A 17,488-nucleotide genomic window follows, 5' to 3' on the forward strand; every position below is an offset into this window, starting at 1 on the left:
ACGTTATGCTCTTCCGAACTTTCGAAGCATTTCTCACAAGCCGACAACAGCACCTATAGAATTAAAACCGAACGAGATAAAACTTACTTGGCTAAACTAACCTTGAGGTAGTTTCCTTCGTATTCACCTTATACACCTTGCATATACGAATCTGTGACAAGTTAGGTTTGGTTAGTTTAGGCTTTGTTATGCCTTGGATATACGATCAACTGCATCTTCACAAACAATCAAATTCAACGATTTTCACTTCCGAAATCACCGAAACTACCTCAGCGCTAGTTTAACCTGAGCAACTGTCTCTCCACAAAAAAATTCCTTATAAATGTAATGATTTTCACATCCGAAATTGCCGAAACTACTTCAGCGCTAGTGTCACCATCTTATTATAAATGATATAGTGATTACACGATTTAAATAATAATAATAATAATAATTAATAATAATAATAATAATACCATTGTTTACCAATACTTTATCTTGTGTAAAATCCTGTCTGAACAACTGTCTTGTTCTGTAATTATTTTCCATTGTTTTTCCGAATACTGATGTTTCGTTAATTTTTATTCTGACTCAATATTATAATGTTAATGCACGACTTAAAATAATTTATCGATTATATTATATACAATAAAAAGGATCAATTTTTAAAACGATTAGGATAATCACATAGCCTCAATTTCTCCGCACTCAACTACATTAAAAATTATCAACTGATCCATATCTACAATCAACTACGATAAAACCTCTTGGTATATGAGGTTAACTTTTTACATGTTACTGTTCAGTTAGATTAGTATTTATTTGTTAATGGTACATGTACATAATTTATTTGTTGGATTTTCCCATATAAACCACTGAAGTGTGGCGTGTATAGAGAAATCGTATTCACATTGCACTGCTCTTCAATATTTCCTGTTAATTTTTATCGGTGTGACAAAATATCGGTGTAATTCATGCATATTGTGCTTACTTAGCGATATAAAATATCGGTGTGACAAAATCACAGATAAAAGTCACAGATATTTAATTGTCACAGTCACAGTTGTCACAGATACTTGAAAATATCGTTTAAGCTCAACTCTAATGGGTACCAAGTTCGCCAACATTGCCTAATATAATATGGCGAACTCTGTAGACATCTGTTGTTAAAACATGGAATAAACGAAATGGCGGGAAGTTTAAGTGCTTCAAGACACTGGAACAATGTAACTGTGAAAGAAGTCGAGATATATGCTACAATATTTTATTATAGTGCGTTAAAAATCCACACTACCGTACAAAAAAATTCTGATATAACGAACGTTGCAAGAAACTCCAAAGTATTGGAAGTAACAATTACAGGAAAACACGTAAAGGTTAAACCCGACCAACTACACGCGATCACAATGCCAGAACCGAAGTTGATCTTGCCAGAAACCATTAACCGACGACGATGACTCAGTTGAATACAACAGCTTCTGTACATAGCTGCACGTAAAATGCGCTAGCTTGTCTCAAAAGCAATTCAACATTGCCATCAAGTCAAACTGTAAACTCTCTGTTATGCGAGGTGCGAGAAATAGACTCACAAGCACAGACATTTTCTAATCTGATGCAGAAATTGGATGCTAACTCGAAGTTATTAAGAATTTGAAGACAATGAACTTACACATGCCTGCATGTAGCCTACTCCTATCGAATTGCACCAAGGGAGTGAAATATACTATTTTAAGGATGCATTCTAATTCTTTAATTTGCTTTAGAAATAAATAACGAGTTCAGTGGCGAAGAACATATTCTGTAAAACAATAACACAAGGAACATGGTGCAGTCAGGGACCCTGATGTCCGATATCACATCAAAATCCATGAAGAATTAAAAAATAAAAAAAAATTTATAATATTTGGTTTTGACTTATCCCGTGGTTAGAAAGTTCGCATATACATGATCAAAAAATTCTAGGTCAGGTACCTTTGATTGCCAGTGTACCTTAATAAATAAATTTATAAACTTGTTCGAATGGGCTTCATCTGATGTTCACAGCTTTCTCTAAGGATCACTGTGGTTATACTTAAGCACAAATCTTCTCTGGCTGCAGATGTCGTCAAATTGGGTCCAGAGGTAAGTATGGTAACCATTGGATCATTCTGTCTAAAATCCATGGCTGTACAGGGGCTGACATAAAATAATAGTAGAAACAACACCAAAAAAATAATAGTAGAAACAGTGTAAACTTGTATTTTCATCAATATCCTAAAAGCATTTACTGTACAACAGGATTCCTACACTTACAATTATATTATTTACAAAGCTGAGCTCTACACGCACACCTAGCAAAGGACGCATGCTGTCCTCTGCAGTTCCCCCTCTTTGTCTCCTGCCATTTCTCTTGCTCGATGGTCCAGGTAAGTATTCTCATACTCCTTCACCAGTCTGTCTGGCAGTGGCTTGTTCCAGTCCCTGGGTGGCGAGCTTCTCTTCTCCCACACTGTATTCTTGTAGTGACCTTCCAGTCGTTTTCGTCGTCTCTCTGTTTCACTCTCCACCAGCTCCTTCTGCAACAAAATGTAGACAATATTTATTTATTTAACCTGGTAGAGATAAGACCATCAGGCCGTCCCTTCCCCTCTACCAAGGAATTACAACTACAATATTAAGAATACAATTACAATTAATATTAAATTTACAAATATAATAAAAATCAAAGTACTAAAAGATTAACTGATCAATAATAGCTAGACAGTTTATCGAATATTTGGAGCTAAGCGGGATGAAGTTACAGGAGAATGGAGAAAGTTACACAACACAGAACTGCACGCATTGTATTCTTCACCTGACATAATTAGGAACATTAAATCCAGACGTTTGAGATGGGAAGGGCATGTAGCACGTATGGGTGAATCCAGAAATGCATATAGTGTTAGTTGGGAGGCCGGAGGGAAAAAGACCTTTAGGGAGGCCGAGACGTAGATGGGAAGATAATATTAAAATGGATTTGAGGGAGGTGGGATATGATGATAGAGAATGGATTAATTTTACTCAGAATAGGGACCAATGGCGGGCTTATATGAGGGCAGCAATGAACCTCCGGGTTCCTTAAAAGCCAGTAAGTAAGTAAGTAAGTAATTAAGACAGTTTATCGTAAAAGTTAAGAGAAAAATTTTTTTTTATTAATTAAGTAAAAAGTAAACCTACTCTACGCAGTAAGAAAATGCTTAATAAGTTTGCTTTTGAACACTACTAAATTCCGACAGTCTCTGATGTCACTGGGTAGGGTATTCCACAAGCGCGAGAGCGAGATTGTGTATGATGATGAATACCATGATGTCTTATGTGTTGGTATGGCTAGTATGCGGCTATTTTGCGTGCGAGTGAAGAGATTATGATATGATGACAGGTAACTGAAACGGGAGGCAAGGTAGGTAGGTGTAGAAGTGTGAAGGACTTGGAAAAGGAGAACAAGAGAATGAAAATTTCTACGTTTGTTAAGCCGTAGCCAGTTTAGAGTTTGGGTGTACTGCTACCCTGAGACCTGATGACTTCACCACGTGCTTAACAGGCAAGACGTTTTTAATTGGTTATTTTACGACGCTTTATCGGCTTCTATTGTTATCCAGCATCTGAACGAGATGAAGCCAGCAAAATGAGTCCAGGGTCCAACACCGAAAGTTACCCAGAATTTGCTCTTAATGGGTTGAAAGAAAACCTCGGAAAAAACTTCAACCAGGATTTGAACAGGCCCGCTCATTTCACTGTCAAGTATGTTAACCGTTACTCCACAGCAATGGACAAAAGGCAAGAAATAAGAAGGTCAGATACATAGCTTAACTTTGAAAAAAATTGTTGCTATGGCTTATAATCCAACATTCTTAGATTAATGACAAATTGACCCACTATCAGAGAAAAACAGCCTCACTATCAGTGATAAGGTTTAAGGGGAGAGGATGGTACTTTTTGGTGAAAAATTAGTAAATTAAAAAAAAAAAAAAAAAATTCTTTAAAATACTCTGTGATATGTGTGGAATGCATTGCATAACATTTTGTGGGTATTTGTGCCCTTATCAGATGTTGAGTCGCCATTTTTAAACTTCCTGCGTTATGGATTTTTAAATCACTCGCCCATTTTTATTGTTGTTTCCGGTAAATTAAATTTTCAAAACATTTTTTTTTTCTTTAAAATACCCTTTGATATGTGTGGAATGCATTGTTATGGGTATTTGTGCCCTTATCGGATGTTGAGACGTCATTTTTAAACTTCCTGCGCTATGGATTTTTAAATCACATGCCCGCTTTTATCGGTTTCCGGTAATTTCATTTTTTTGCTATATTGCCAGACAAAAATGGATATAATTTCTGAACTATTAAAGGTACATGCAAGAAATTTTGAACACACATTCTTTAGACTATTAGGAAACTTTTCTTTGTAACAGAATTTTGTTAATTGATCTCATATAAAAAATACGTCCGTTTGTTTGCAAGAAAGGAAATCAGAAAATTGTTATTAAATTTTAATTGTTTATTTTACAAACGTAGGGACTAATATCAAAATTCTGTTACAGACAGTTTGTAGAACATGCTTTTGCAAATACATTGCAAAAAACTGTTAGAATCTATCTTTAAAAACGGTTTAGATATGTCGGTTTTAGTACAATCCTGCATTGGGTATATTTTTTTCAAATTTGGGCCCCCAAATCATTTTTTTTTTTTCAAAATATTTTTATTTGGTTGAATTGCCACAGCTATGAGCTCTCTACATATAAAAAATTAATTAGATTAATGACAAATAACCCCACTGTCAGTGATAAGATTAGGTAGGGTTTGATGAGAGGTTGACAACTTGACCCTCTGACAAAACTCATGCTGTGTTTCTATAATGATGCCACAATACTGAACCAATATTCTTGCTGGTGTAAGAGCAAATATATTTACCAGAGCTGCCGGATTGTTGTCAGTGTTCCATTTCACACAACTGTCGAAGTCTCTCTTCCATTGGGAACAGTCCACTGTCTCGCCGAATATGAAATACTGGTGAAAGCGCGCCTTGAAGCTCGTGCAATCATTGTACTCCTCTTTGTAGATCTTGCACGGCCGCACCTATGACAACTAAACCAGCTACAACATTGTGCTTGTTTTTCTGCACACTATTTCTTCACTTCTACAAGTTTTGCGTTTCTTTTAACAGCCACTTATGTGTACCTACTTGCTAAGCACAGAATGAGTGATATCAACGGCTGAAATGGAATTATGAGAATATCTGTTGCCAAATACAATAAATAAGTTAGACCCAAAGCCCCTAAAGGCTGAATGTGACTTCTCGTATTTGTTCGTCGTTAGAATATTAAGTACTAACTTAAGTTCTAATCGAAGCTAACATAACCTAATCTAAGGAAAGCTGTATAGCTCAGAAGCTAAAGATGAGGTTATCTACAACACATCATGAATATTTTGTCTCAAACTTTCGGGAACCCGTTTATACAAATCAGAATATACTTTGAAGAATATATATCTCATTTTCATCATTATCATGAACAACATTGTGCCTAATGAAGCTACAAACTCTTAACGTTATAAAAGTCCTAACATAAGTACCACAATATTACATTCTTTCAAATATAGTTTATGCTATAATTTATGTAACTTTACTTACCATCCATGTATCTTCAGTCTCTTCTGGAGGGCCTGGCATTTTTAAATATAATGATGAAAGAAGATGCAAACAATATTATAACCACATACAAACACACATAACCTAACAAGTAACGTGGAGATTACGAGAAATCGAATTGAATTGACCTCGTCATGATTTTCACAAGGGTAGCCAACTACAAACGTTGGTAATTCTTCAAAGCGCCATATTTAAAATACTATCTACCTTCGTAGTGTATTTGCTCACAATACGTAATATTTAAAATACTTTATAAACCGTGTCGACCGTGTATTATATTTAAAACATTTAACACTATACAAGTTTAGAACTGAAATACTGGGTATTAATTTGGAAGTTTTCAATAAACACTACAAAACTATCTTTCAGATCGAAATTAAACATTACACATATAACCGCAAAATAGCCACCGGCGTAGCTTGGTCAACTAAGGTGCTTGCCTGCTGATCCGGAGTTGTGATCGGGAGCGGGTTCGATCCCCGCTTGGGCAGAGTACCTGGTTGGTTTTTTTCGAGGTTTTCCCTAACCGTAAGGCGAATGTCAGGTAATCTATGGCGAATCCTCGGCCTCATCTCGCCAATACCATCTCGCTATCACCAGTCACACCGATGTTAAATAACCTCGTAGTTGATACAGCGTCGTTAAATAATCAAGTGGGATAAAAAACTGCAAAATTTGACATTTTTCTATTCCTCACTTTCGTAACAACTCTCAATAAATTTTAGATCCAATTCATATCAATTGAGCACCAATTTCACATTAACTCGCAAAACCTTGCCTGCTGATCTGGAACTGCACTCAGGCTGTTTATCTGGTTGGGTATTTGCGAGATTTTCCCCAACTGTAAGGCAAATGCCAGGTAATCCACGGTGAGTTCTCGGCTCATTTCGTCAAATCCTATCTCGTTATCACCAATTCCAATGACACTCAATATCGCAGTTTCTCAGCAAACCAATTGCCCATCTTGCTGGAGGAAGTGCCATACCATCAAAGACTACAAATGTGGTTTATGCACCAGCCCATTTCCATAACAGAGTCAGACGACATCTGTTCCATGGCCTGCTCCTTCCCAGATCTTAATCCCTTGGACTTTTGGTTATGGGAACACTTAAGATCTTAGTGTATGAACATCACTTAAGACGTTCAAATGCTAAAGTAGCATGTCTTCAACGCCTGTCAGCACGTCCAAGACCAACTTGGAGTCTTTGAAAAGTTGCATGTTTCCCTAAAGGCGCATCGAATCGAATTCATGAGCTAGAATATTTTTTATTCCACTACCAGGAACAGAATTTCTTGTTTCGTGTATGATCGTATGTTCTCGTGAAGCCATGAAAGAAACAAATGAGCTATATCCATTTTTGTTATCGTAACTTCTTTATTGAAAGTTACTGCTGAAATAGTACATATACAGAAAATTACAATTCAATAATATGAACAAAGAAATATTAATAAATTTTGTTCGAAATTATGTGCTATTGTATGACAAAACACAATAATTATTCCCGTGATAATGCTTGAAGCGAAATAAGTAAATTAACAGAAATATCAGGTAAAAATTAAAATCCAAAGCAGCGCTAAAGAACGAAATTTTGCTTCACCTTTCAGAAAATAGTCAAAGTGAACATTCCCCATGTATCCAGTAGACCTTTTCTTGTTTTAGATATGTCTTTCTTCTCTTTTCACATCTTCACATAACTGCACTGAAGACATTATGTGATTCATTTTAATCTGTACACGCTTCAGTTCGATTCCACTAGATGTGAACACTGGCAGACATTTTATTTCGATTCCGTGAAGTGGGAGTGAGCCTTAAGACATCGAGCATCTCGTGGGTTTACAAGAAAAACATATTAAGTAAAAAATACTACTTCTGAGAAAAAAGCGTATATAATGTACATAATGTAGGTGAATAAACTTAGAATTAGAAAATGAAATACACCATAATGAGAAACAACTTACTAAAAATAATATTTAGAGGATTCAATTTGTCGAGCTTTAAAAATGTCTTTTTCTCAGAAGTAATATTTTTTTACTTAACGTGTTTTGCTTGTAAGCTGATGATCTAATATCTCGGAAGATATTAATTTTAGGACACATGTTTATTAAACCTTTTTTTACTTGTTTTGATGAGATCCACCACCTCTTAAAACATTAGACCTATTTTTTAACACTGTGTATAGTAGGAAGTAAATTGGGTTTGAAGTATTTTCAGAATTTGTATGAAAAAGGGTGGAGGGAGAGGAGATGATGAGCATTGGTTAACTTTGGGTGGGCACTAATCCACTCAAGACTCCTTGTTGGCATCACCCCAATCTCTGTATTCAGTGTGATTTCTATGTCTTCTATAGGGATTCTTTACATAGTAACATGTTTCTTCGAAATCTCCGCCTTGCACAAACAGTTTCTGCACTTTTCCTGGAAACCAGACCTTACCTGAATAATATTCATGTACTTACCATTCACAGAATGGAAAAGGAAGGGGTGGAATAAAGCAGGAGGAGCATACCAGAAGGTACAAGTGTGACGGATCAGGAACATATTCGTTGAGAAAAATGATTTACCAATCTATATATTTTATTACACGAAATTAACATTTTTTATGAATGCAGTTCTGCCACCTTCGGAATTAAAAATTGTCCCTGCTGTGGAATTTCGTTTTGGCATCCCATAGATGATACAATTACTCTGGAAAAAAATGATTTCGTAATTGTGGAATATGAGGGGAGCTATTTTCCAGGGAAAATAGTGGAAATTGTGGCCGATGGTATGAGATAGTCACTATGGTTAAGAGTGGTCTTTCTTCTTACCGGTGGCCTAATAAAGAAGATAAGCTTACTTACACGACGGAGCAAATAAAAAAGAAAATCCAATGTCCAAACTTGTGTACTCGCCGTGGCTCATACCTTATACCAGCAGTGAACATTTACTCATCATTTTGTATGTAAGAAAATGTAATGTTGTGTGTTTACTACAGGAATACTCGTTTTAAATGTGTCTTTGATGTGTTATAATTACTGCAATAAAAAAGCAAATACTTTATGATCATTGCTGTCGTTTTCCTCTCCATGTACATATGGTCAACCATTAAAACAATGGATGGTCAAATACCAAAAAAAAAAAATTTTTAGATGGTCAATTACTAACATAAAATTGTGTTTTGAAAAAACCGCTAGAAAAACTAGAAAAAAAAAGTACTTGTGAAATATTTATCAACCATGTGCTGGCGGAAAGTGTGGCAAGTAATTTGGGCTAATATAATTGACTAATATTTACAAGGATATGAGAGCCTATACGATTTTTTTTCCTTAAGAGGTCAACCACCGGTACATTTACCTTATGTGGTGATTTAGACAGAATTTTCCAGCCATTCTCCTCTAATCTCTGTGTAGAAATAGACAGTGTGAGGGCAATGCGTTATCATGCAAATCTAGTCTTTCAGGTAAAGCTCCCTGCAAAGCAGATTTGAATAATTTCAAGGGAAAAATTGTTCCGGGGCCAGGTATCGATCCCGGGACCTCTGGTTGAATGTACCAGCGCTCTGCCAACTGAGCTACCAGGGAACTCCACCTGACACCGTCTCAACCCTTCCCTTTATATCCACACAACCCGCGTGGGCTGACGAAACATAAGAGACCCACATCGAGTGCACACAATCTCTGTGTGACTTGGAATTGTGGTTTTCTGTTAACGTACACAGTGATGTATGTATTAAGCAAATCTAGTCTTTCAGGTAAAGCTCCCTGTAAAGCAGATTTGAATAATTTCAAGGGAAATAAAGGGAAGGGTTGAGACGGTGTCGGGTGGAGTTCCCGGGTAGCTCAGTTGGCAGAGTGCTGGTATGTTCAACCAGAGGTCCCGGCATCGATACCCGGCCCCGGAACAATTTTTCCCTCGAAATTATTCAATGCGTTATCATGTTGGATAATTGTTCTTCTACCTCCCTTTACATTTTTTATGCAGTACACAATTCATTTTTTGCATCTTTATGTCAAGGTAAAGGTAGTCTCTATACATGCCACGAATGGTATATGGGTGCATGGAGGTAGAGCTCCATGCATTCTTTGGCACTAGAATCAGGTTGTGTGATCGGCACTCTGACAGCCTTCTACCCCCAGTAATGATCCGGTACTCAATTTAATAGGAGGCTGAGTGAACCTTGGGGCTGTTCTAAAAGCTTCGCCACAAGAAAACCCCGCCACCACCAGGGATCGAACCCTGAACCTTAAAGCACAGTCTAGTATATACAGTCGCGAAGCTCAATACGTAGTAAATATGCAAACATTAGATAGTTGCTCACCACTAGGATCGCTAATATCGCCTCATTACAGGCAATGCAAAATAGTACCATCACAGTCTATTGTTTCTAGCACCCTCAAAACTCAAGCTTCGTGACTTTATATAGTAGACTGTGCTTAAAGTCTGTAGCCCGCTGCTCTACCAACTGAACTACCTGGCCGTCATAAGTATCGTACTTAAATAAGGACTATCACACTTCATAACAAGCATTCAGGGAAAGAGGAAAACAGTTCCGAATAAAATTTATGACCTCATACTGGTACTGCACAATTCTGGATGGAAAGATTTGGGAAGAATGGATGTGAACTTGTTCTCAACACATCACATAGCTTTCAGTGGTACAACATTCCTTGATTGAAACTTACTGTTCAAATTATGTATTATTAACAGTAATATATCTGAAATCTTCGGACTAAGATTTACAATCGAGAGTACTACTTCGAGATGAATGAAGGTGTAGAACAGGCTGTGTAACATTGTGCATAGCAGTGATGTCACAGCAAGCGCATTTTTCTGACCTTGACGTCGTGCATGGGCAGCAAGCGCTAAGTATGGAAAGAGGAAGGGTTGTGTATATGAATAAGCAACCTGTTGGATTAAGAAAACAGTGGTGCACAAACTTCAAACAGAACGTGAAATTTTATGTCGTTATTTTTATATGGCTTCTTTCTGTTTAATATTATCTACTATATTGTCTGTAAAACAAAAGTACTAACACTGATTTCTTAATATTGCACTTGTGTTTTAAATCTTAATAACATAATAGAGAGTTAAGAAGGAATATTCACTTAAATTCCATAGTAGTATAATTATACTGTATTAAGTGGACGAAACACATCATTCATAAAGAAAGTGATATTCCAAAGAAAGAGATTGAGTATGACATGATAAGTTGGAATTGATATTGATGGTAGCTTTAGCCTTACAAAAGTTATCAATAAACTAATCAAAACAATATTGCAGTACAAAGTAAAGTTACCTAGGTACTGTATCTGTTTTAAGTGTAACTAATATTACATAACAAAACTCTTATCGCATTATGCTTTTAAGGTGATATTTGTGAGCAACTTCCTATCATCAGAATATTAAATTATTTTCTCGAAACCTGCTGAAGCTATGGAGCTGACATTTTTACAACACATGGGCACGTATCTTTTGCTTATGATGTAACAGTAGTTGCTTTGTTAATTCATTTCCTTACAAACAATTTTCATGCGAATATTTTTAAAATTTTCAATACACTATCTTCAGTAATACGTATATACAATATATTAGATTTACGAAAACATTCTGTAAGGCTACTAAATAAATAGGCCTATACCTCAAAATTTCACTTTTCTATACGAAAAGTTGAGAAAATATTTATTTTGAATAAAAAAAATCGAACTTGTGAAAAATGAGCATTAAAATTAAAACTTACACTCTTATAATGCACTTATACTTCTCAGGCAAATCTAAAAATTAACGTGGATACAGTTTTAATAAGTTCTCTTCCCTTTATCTATTGAATCAGTGCTGGCCGTCCCTGAATATAGCTCGACCAAGCGGCATATACCAGCTCTTTCGTCTGTCTCTTTCCTTTCCGCTGTGAAGTGCTCAGGCTCTCCTGGGCTCTAAAGCGTGCGCTTGCTCTTGTGGGCATCAATTGACATGCCTGGTCTATGGCATAACGGAAGACAGCATGGCATGCTTAACTCTTTGGAATATGGCAAAGTATATTATTTGTAATGGAAACAAAGGCAAGAGGTTTTCTGGACAGTTTTATTTCTCTATTTGTGACATGTCCATTGTATTTGCTTGTTAGGTGTCGTGGGCTTATGGAATTCATTGTAAACAGATAATTCTCTTAAGCAGTTGTAATACTAAAATTATATGACTTTTATTTTATCAAACATAATACATTAGTCCACCCAATTTCTCCCCTTCCCCAGACGAGGAACTGTGATGGAAAATGTGCCACAATATCAAGGCAAATAGTTTGCCACGTCATGTGGCATGTCATGTCTGTTGAAATTGCATCGTTCCACCTCTATCACAACATAATGCATTAAACTCAAAATCAAGATCGTCGGAGATATCTATGGCACATTTTCCAGCACTTTCATATTATTAGATGCTGTGTAAGAATACAGTCTTCAGATTAGCAGGAGAAGTCAAACATCAGCTCAAAGTTCTGCAAGAAGTGCTTACCGAAGCACCACACAACGGAACGTCTTAATTACTTCAAGATGGTTTGGCAGTGGATTGGCAGTGTAATATAATATATAATTTTTACAAAGAAAGCTTACAACAATATTAATAACTATTTCTTAGTTTCTAAGGCTTCGTCTTTTAGCACCATCGATTTCGTGAAGTACGTTGCTTGTATCTCACTCACGCCTCATTAAATAGAAAACAACATTGATGCAGGAACACAGTCTTTCTGATTTGGCACATCATGTTGCACTTCCCCATATATCACACGACAGCAACAGCACAAAGTATCAATCTCGGCAGAACAGAACCTGTGTGAAAGAACTTGCTTATATTTCAGACTGTGATGGTTTTCACCAAAGGAGTGAAGAGTAAATTTATTGCAAGGAGATACAGGCCCTGTTCTGACTGTGTGTTTGGAGGTAATACTTACAACACTGCTGCTTTAACCACTACGATGAGGGAAGCGAGAGTTGTACGAGTATCCTCCAGGCCCTCGCTGGGGAGGACTGGGTGGCAGTCGGGAATATTCGGCCGTGTCCGGGATGTCCAGGGGACCGCCATCGCCGCCTGCACGTCTGCGCCGGATGCACACCATGCACCGGCTGATGCGTGTCTCCAGGCTGCCTGCCTTGAGTGTTTGCTGCCGGGGGCGTCGGAACATGTCGCGTTCTTCAATTGTTGCCAGCCAGTATGAGTACGCAGTGGTGAAGTAGTTGCAGCGTCCGATTCCGTGGCACTCAATGAAGGGAGTGGACCTGAAGTACTCGAGACACGATCCGGGGGACACCAGTGACTGTCCACTGCCTTCGGCTCCTGCATCTGTGTGCTGTGACAGGAAAACTCATCAACAACTCATTCTTACTTACTTACTGGCTTTTAAGGAACCCGGAGGTTCATTGCCGCCCTCACATAAGCCCGCCAGCGGTCCCTATCCTGAGCAAGATTAATCCAGTCTCTATCATCATATCCCACCTCCCTCAAATCCATTTTAATATTATCTTCCCATCTACGTCTCGGCCCCCCCAAAGGTCTTTTTCCCCTCCGGCCTCCCAACTAACACTCTATATGCATTTCTGGATTCGCCCATACGTGCTACATGCCCTGCCCATCTCAAACGTCTGGATTTAATGTCCCTAATTATGTCAGGTGAAGAATACAATGCGTGCAGTTCTGTGTTGTGTAACTTTCTCCATTCTCCTGTAACTTCATCCCTCTTAGCCCCAAACATTTTCTAAGCACCTTATTCTCAAACACCCTTAACCTATGTTCCTCTCTCAAAGTGAGAGTCGAAGTTTCACAACCATAAAGAACAACCGGTAATATAGCTGTTTTATAAATTCTAACTTTCAGATTTTTTGACAGCAGACTGGATGATAAAAACTTCTCAACCGAATAATAACAGGCATTTCCCATATTTATTCTGTGTTTAATTTCCTCCTGAGTATCATTTATATTTGTTACTGTTGCTCCAAGATATTTGAACTTCTCCACTTCTTCAAAAGATAAATTTCCAATTTTTATATTTCCATTTCGTACAATATTCTGGTCACGAGACATAATCATGTACTTTGTGTTTTCGGGATTTACTTCCAAACCTATCTCTTCACTTGCTTCCAGTAAAATTCCCGTGTTTTCCCTAATCGTTTGTGGATTTCCTCCTAACATATTCACGTCATCCGCATAGACAAGCAGCTGATGTAACCCGTTCAATTCCAAACCCTCTCTGTTATCCTGGATTTTCCTAATGGCATACTCTAGAACAACTCACTCTTATGTTCCTTTAATAGAAATCTGCATGGTCTTTAATATTCACCTATCTACAGAAATGTTCATTGAATCTACACAATACTACATAAAGATCTTCACTCTTTTGCTTCCCAATGCAATATACGAGGCGCGTCCTGAAAGTAAGTTTCCCTGGGACCATTTACAGAATGCAATTGTTCAGCTATTTTTCAATGTATTCTCCACTGTGGGGTCAACAAAGAGGTGCAGATGGCTGTCACACACTGGTTCTGATCCCAGGTGGCAGATTTCTATGACAAATGTTTCAATTCCTGTGGTGATTATGTTGAAAAATAGTTCAATAATTGCTGCATTTGTTTTCAATAAATCTTTCCATGAAAATGTTTCCATTCTGTAAACGGCCCCAGGGAAACTTACTTTCTGGACGGCCCTCGTAAGAAGCTTGATATTATCATAGCTCAAACAATGGCTAATACTAGTAGGTGTGCAGTGTATGCATGCATACAGGTGGTAAATTCCTTAAAACGGCCAACAGAATAAAACTGAAATATAATTTAACAATGTTTTAACATTATGATTGTGATGAAATAGGAATGTAGCAATGTTATAACACATCGTAGAATATTCACAGTTAATTTCATCTTTAACAAAATATTATTATAATGTTATTGCAAGCCTTCCGTTAATCTTTAAACAATACTTATAACATTGTTTCAATTGCTGAAGTTGATGCAAGAAAAATAAATATAGAGAGATAAAATGTGCACGGACGTAATTTGAATATTACTCCTGGAAGCAAAATTGAAGTTCGCCATTTTGAATCTGAAAGTCTCTATGAAGAAAAAAAAATCCAGAAGAATTATTTACAATACAATAACTTATCTAATAATTTATGACACTGCATTATTACGATAAAAGAACTTAAATGGGAAACTTTGGAAAACAGACGTAGGAAAACTAGAATAACATCATTGTATATACTTCTACTCCTCCATGCTCGTTGAGGTGATGCAGATCTGTTTCTATATGTCATATTTTTATTTCGACCATATTCATTATTTTCTTTCATTATATCTTCTACGCTGTGCCGCTTGAAGAATTCCATATCAAATATGTTCCCATTTATCCTCAATTTATCTTTTATCATTACCGCTCTCAAACCTTTTTTCCTCGCCTCTTTTAGTATCGGTATTAATTTCTTTCTAGTATCCCTAATCTCCTTCGTATAATCATTATCAATATTTATTCTTGATCCCCGCAGTCGCTGCGCATTCATAATAATGTGCTCTTTGACAAAATAGCTATTGAATTTCACAACAATCGGGCGATTTCTTCCTCGACCCACCCTGTATGCATTATTTATAGCACTTTCTTCCAAATTTAGCCCAAAATATCTTGTAAGAAACTCCAGCACCAAATAGCACGTATCTAATGCTCTTTCATAATAATGTTCCTCTATACCGTAAATTACAATGTTATTTACTTTATTTTCACTTTCCATTCTACTTACTGCAGCCTTTAATATGCATTGCTCCTTGATTACATTACTCAATTTGTTTTCGACCTCCGTGTGTTTGTTAATTAGTGTGTCCACATCAGCAGCTACTTTTCTTAGGAGAACACTTACATTTTGGCGGTCCTCTCTCATTTCCTTCATATAGTCCTTCAGCTCCTTCTTGAATCCCTCATCGCAGCTGTCTCTTGAGTCCATGTTGCTCGGACCCGGATTTAGCTCCACGTTTCCAATAATTAGTAGCACTGCTAACACTGCCGCCGATATAATTGTGTAGTAATCTACTTCATTCCCCCCACTTACATCGCTTATAAACCTCCTCTGCCGCCTAGCATTGAAACATCCAATGCTTAACCTGTAGGTAACTAGGTCAACACCCATACTTGCTTATATTGCACTTCTAAAGAGCGTCTCCACAATACGTCTTTCCTCTTCACTTGCTGTCTATGAACTGACATCATTGTATAGAGCACATCTAGGTCAGAAAGCATGGGTAGACATAACGGCTCGGTTAGAAAAGCCAACGTACTATGGTAGGAACGATCATGATTTTAAAATCAAATGTAGGAAACAGAAAACGGATGTAGGTAAATTCTCATTTTTAAATAGAACTATAAATGATTGGAATGACCTACCTGCAGCGGTCCTTCCTTAAGGAGATTCAAGAATAACTTAAAAAGTTGTGTATAAAGTGCAAATTAAAATTAAGGTGACATTTAACATTTAATTTTTTAAGGTGACATGTATTTATTTAGCCTGACGAGTTACTCCCTTGGTTTGAATTGTAAATTATTTAAAAATAGCGTGTCAGAGGGTCTCAGACTAGAAATGTTTAGCTTAAATGTAGTTCTGTTTATAAGTATGCATAAGGGTGTAATTATTTGACTTATTTGAAATGTTGTATCAGTGAAGTGAGGTGAGTCAGTGAAGTTATGGTTTTACAGTGCAGTGAATAGTTCCGATCAGTGATAATTTATAGCGTCAATGAAATGTGTTTTATAGTGTCAGTGAAATGTGTGCTAAAGTGTCAGTGAAATGCGTCATAGTGCCACTACAGTGAGTGAGATAAGAGTAAAGTGAAAGACTATTGAAACTTATGTAGGGCCTATACATATGTACGTTGTATTGTAAAATTAGGTATTTTATGTTTTATTATTAACTGTAATTATTGTGTTAAATTGTTTTGTGTATTCTTATTGCATTGTGTACATAATTGTATTGTGTATTGTATAATTTTATTGTGTATTGTTTATCATTTTATTGTGTATTGTTTATATTGTGTATACCACTGCCACCAGGTGCTTGCAGTGTAAATAAATACATACATACATTAAAGTCTATTAAATTGAAAATTTGAAGGAATGTAATAATGTATACATGTATTTAAATTTCTTCGTAAATTCAGAAAAATGACCGAAGGTGAAATTAAAAAAATCTCGCACGAAGGGGCTGCTGGCCTCTTCCTTACCATGAGGAAGCTGAATCCCTTCCAAAGCGGCTCCCAGTCGTCGGGGCATGTTGGTGTCTGTGTGGACTGGCTGTGCACCGTGATGACTCGCGTGGGGGCCTCGCACACCGTGCACCTGCAACAGAGAAGGAACGCATTCCACACTGCACGTGCACTCAACATTTGTGATCTGCTAAGTGGCTTAATAGACAGTTGGCAAATTTTGTCTCCTTACAGTGAGACTTTTATGACACCATCAGTTCAATAAGCAACCAAGGCAGGTCACATGTTTTCAGAGACGTCATCCAGGGAAGCCAGGAATTGCTCTCTCCTGAGTTTAAAAATAAAATAAAATAAAGTGAGAACTGTTGTTGTTGTTTAGTTAACTCTCTGAAGACATGTCTGAACCTCACAAGTGATACCAAGAAGGCACCACTTATGAGGTGACTAGGCCAGGAGATAATGGGGTAGGGTGGCCAGTTGCTTGCCCCCTCCATTGCATATATCGCTGACTAGCTACATATTATCTAATCAGACTTCAGATGTATACGAACAATTGTTTAAAAAACTTAAAATTGTTTAACGACATGTTAAGTTTTTTAAACAAAGCGTTAACGTGAACCAGAATCAATGAAACAATTGTTCT

At 37.0% G+C, this 17,488-nt stretch overlaps 2 protein-coding genes across 3 annotated transcripts in view; both read right to left on the bottom strand.

Moving 5' to 3' along the window:
- Positions 1 to 2,201: 2,201 nt before the first annotated feature.
- Positions 2,202 to 5,776, bottom strand: LOC138715828 (synaptic plasticity regulator PANTS). The gene is made up of 3 exons (XM_069848930.1): positions 5,627 to 5,776; positions 4,909 to 5,073; positions 2,202 to 2,534 (listed from the first exon to the last, which is right to left on the bottom strand). Exons 1-3 carry the CDS (start codon positions 5,663 to 5,665, stop codon positions 2,310 to 2,312), a joined length of 429 nt encoding a protein of 142 aa, XP_069705031.1. The 5' UTR covers positions 5,666 to 5,776; the 3' UTR covers positions 2,202 to 2,309.
- A 6,018-nt stretch (positions 5,777 to 11,794) lies between these two features.
- The window catches only part of LOC138714606 (collagen alpha-5(IV) chain-like), a 291,605-nt gene continuing 285,911 nt past the window's right edge, over positions 11,795 to 17,488 (bottom strand). The window contains exons 31-33 of one of the 2 annotated variants that reach the window (XM_069846628.1): positions 16,864 to 16,978; positions 12,567 to 12,962; positions 11,795 to 12,444 (exon numbers count right to left, since the gene is read on the bottom strand). In XM_069846628.1, coding sequence (XP_069702729.1) covers positions 12,579 to 12,962; positions 16,864 to 16,978 — 499 coding nt within the window. In that variant the 3' untranslated portion in view covers positions 11,795 to 12,444; positions 12,567 to 12,578. Of the gene's footprint in view, positions 12,963 to 16,863; positions 16,979 to 17,488 lie in introns of both variants that reach the window. The other variant, XM_069846627.1, reaches the window with a different exon arrangement.

Source organism: Periplaneta americana, chromosome 15, assembly GCF_040183065.1.
Source record: "Periplaneta americana isolate PAMFEO1 chromosome 15, P.americana_PAMFEO1_priV1, whole genome shotgun sequence".
Lineage (NCBI taxonomy): Eukaryota > Metazoa > Arthropoda > Insecta > Blattodea > Blattidae > Periplaneta > Periplaneta americana.

Bases quoted from the DNA above. Each gene is read 5' to 3' on its own strand.
- LOC138715828 (XM_069848930.1), bottom strand. From the start codon at position 5,665: ATGCCAGGCCCTCCAGAAGAGACTGAAGATACATGGATG. The intron at 5,074-5,626 runs GTAAGTAAAGTT...TAGTTGTCATAG, and splicing joins AGACTGAAGATACATGGATG to GTGCGGCCGTGCAAGATCTA. The intron at 2,535-4,908 runs GTAAATATATTT...ATTTTGTTGCAG, and splicing joins ACAACAATCCGGCAGCTCTG to AAGGAGCTGGTGGAGAGTGA.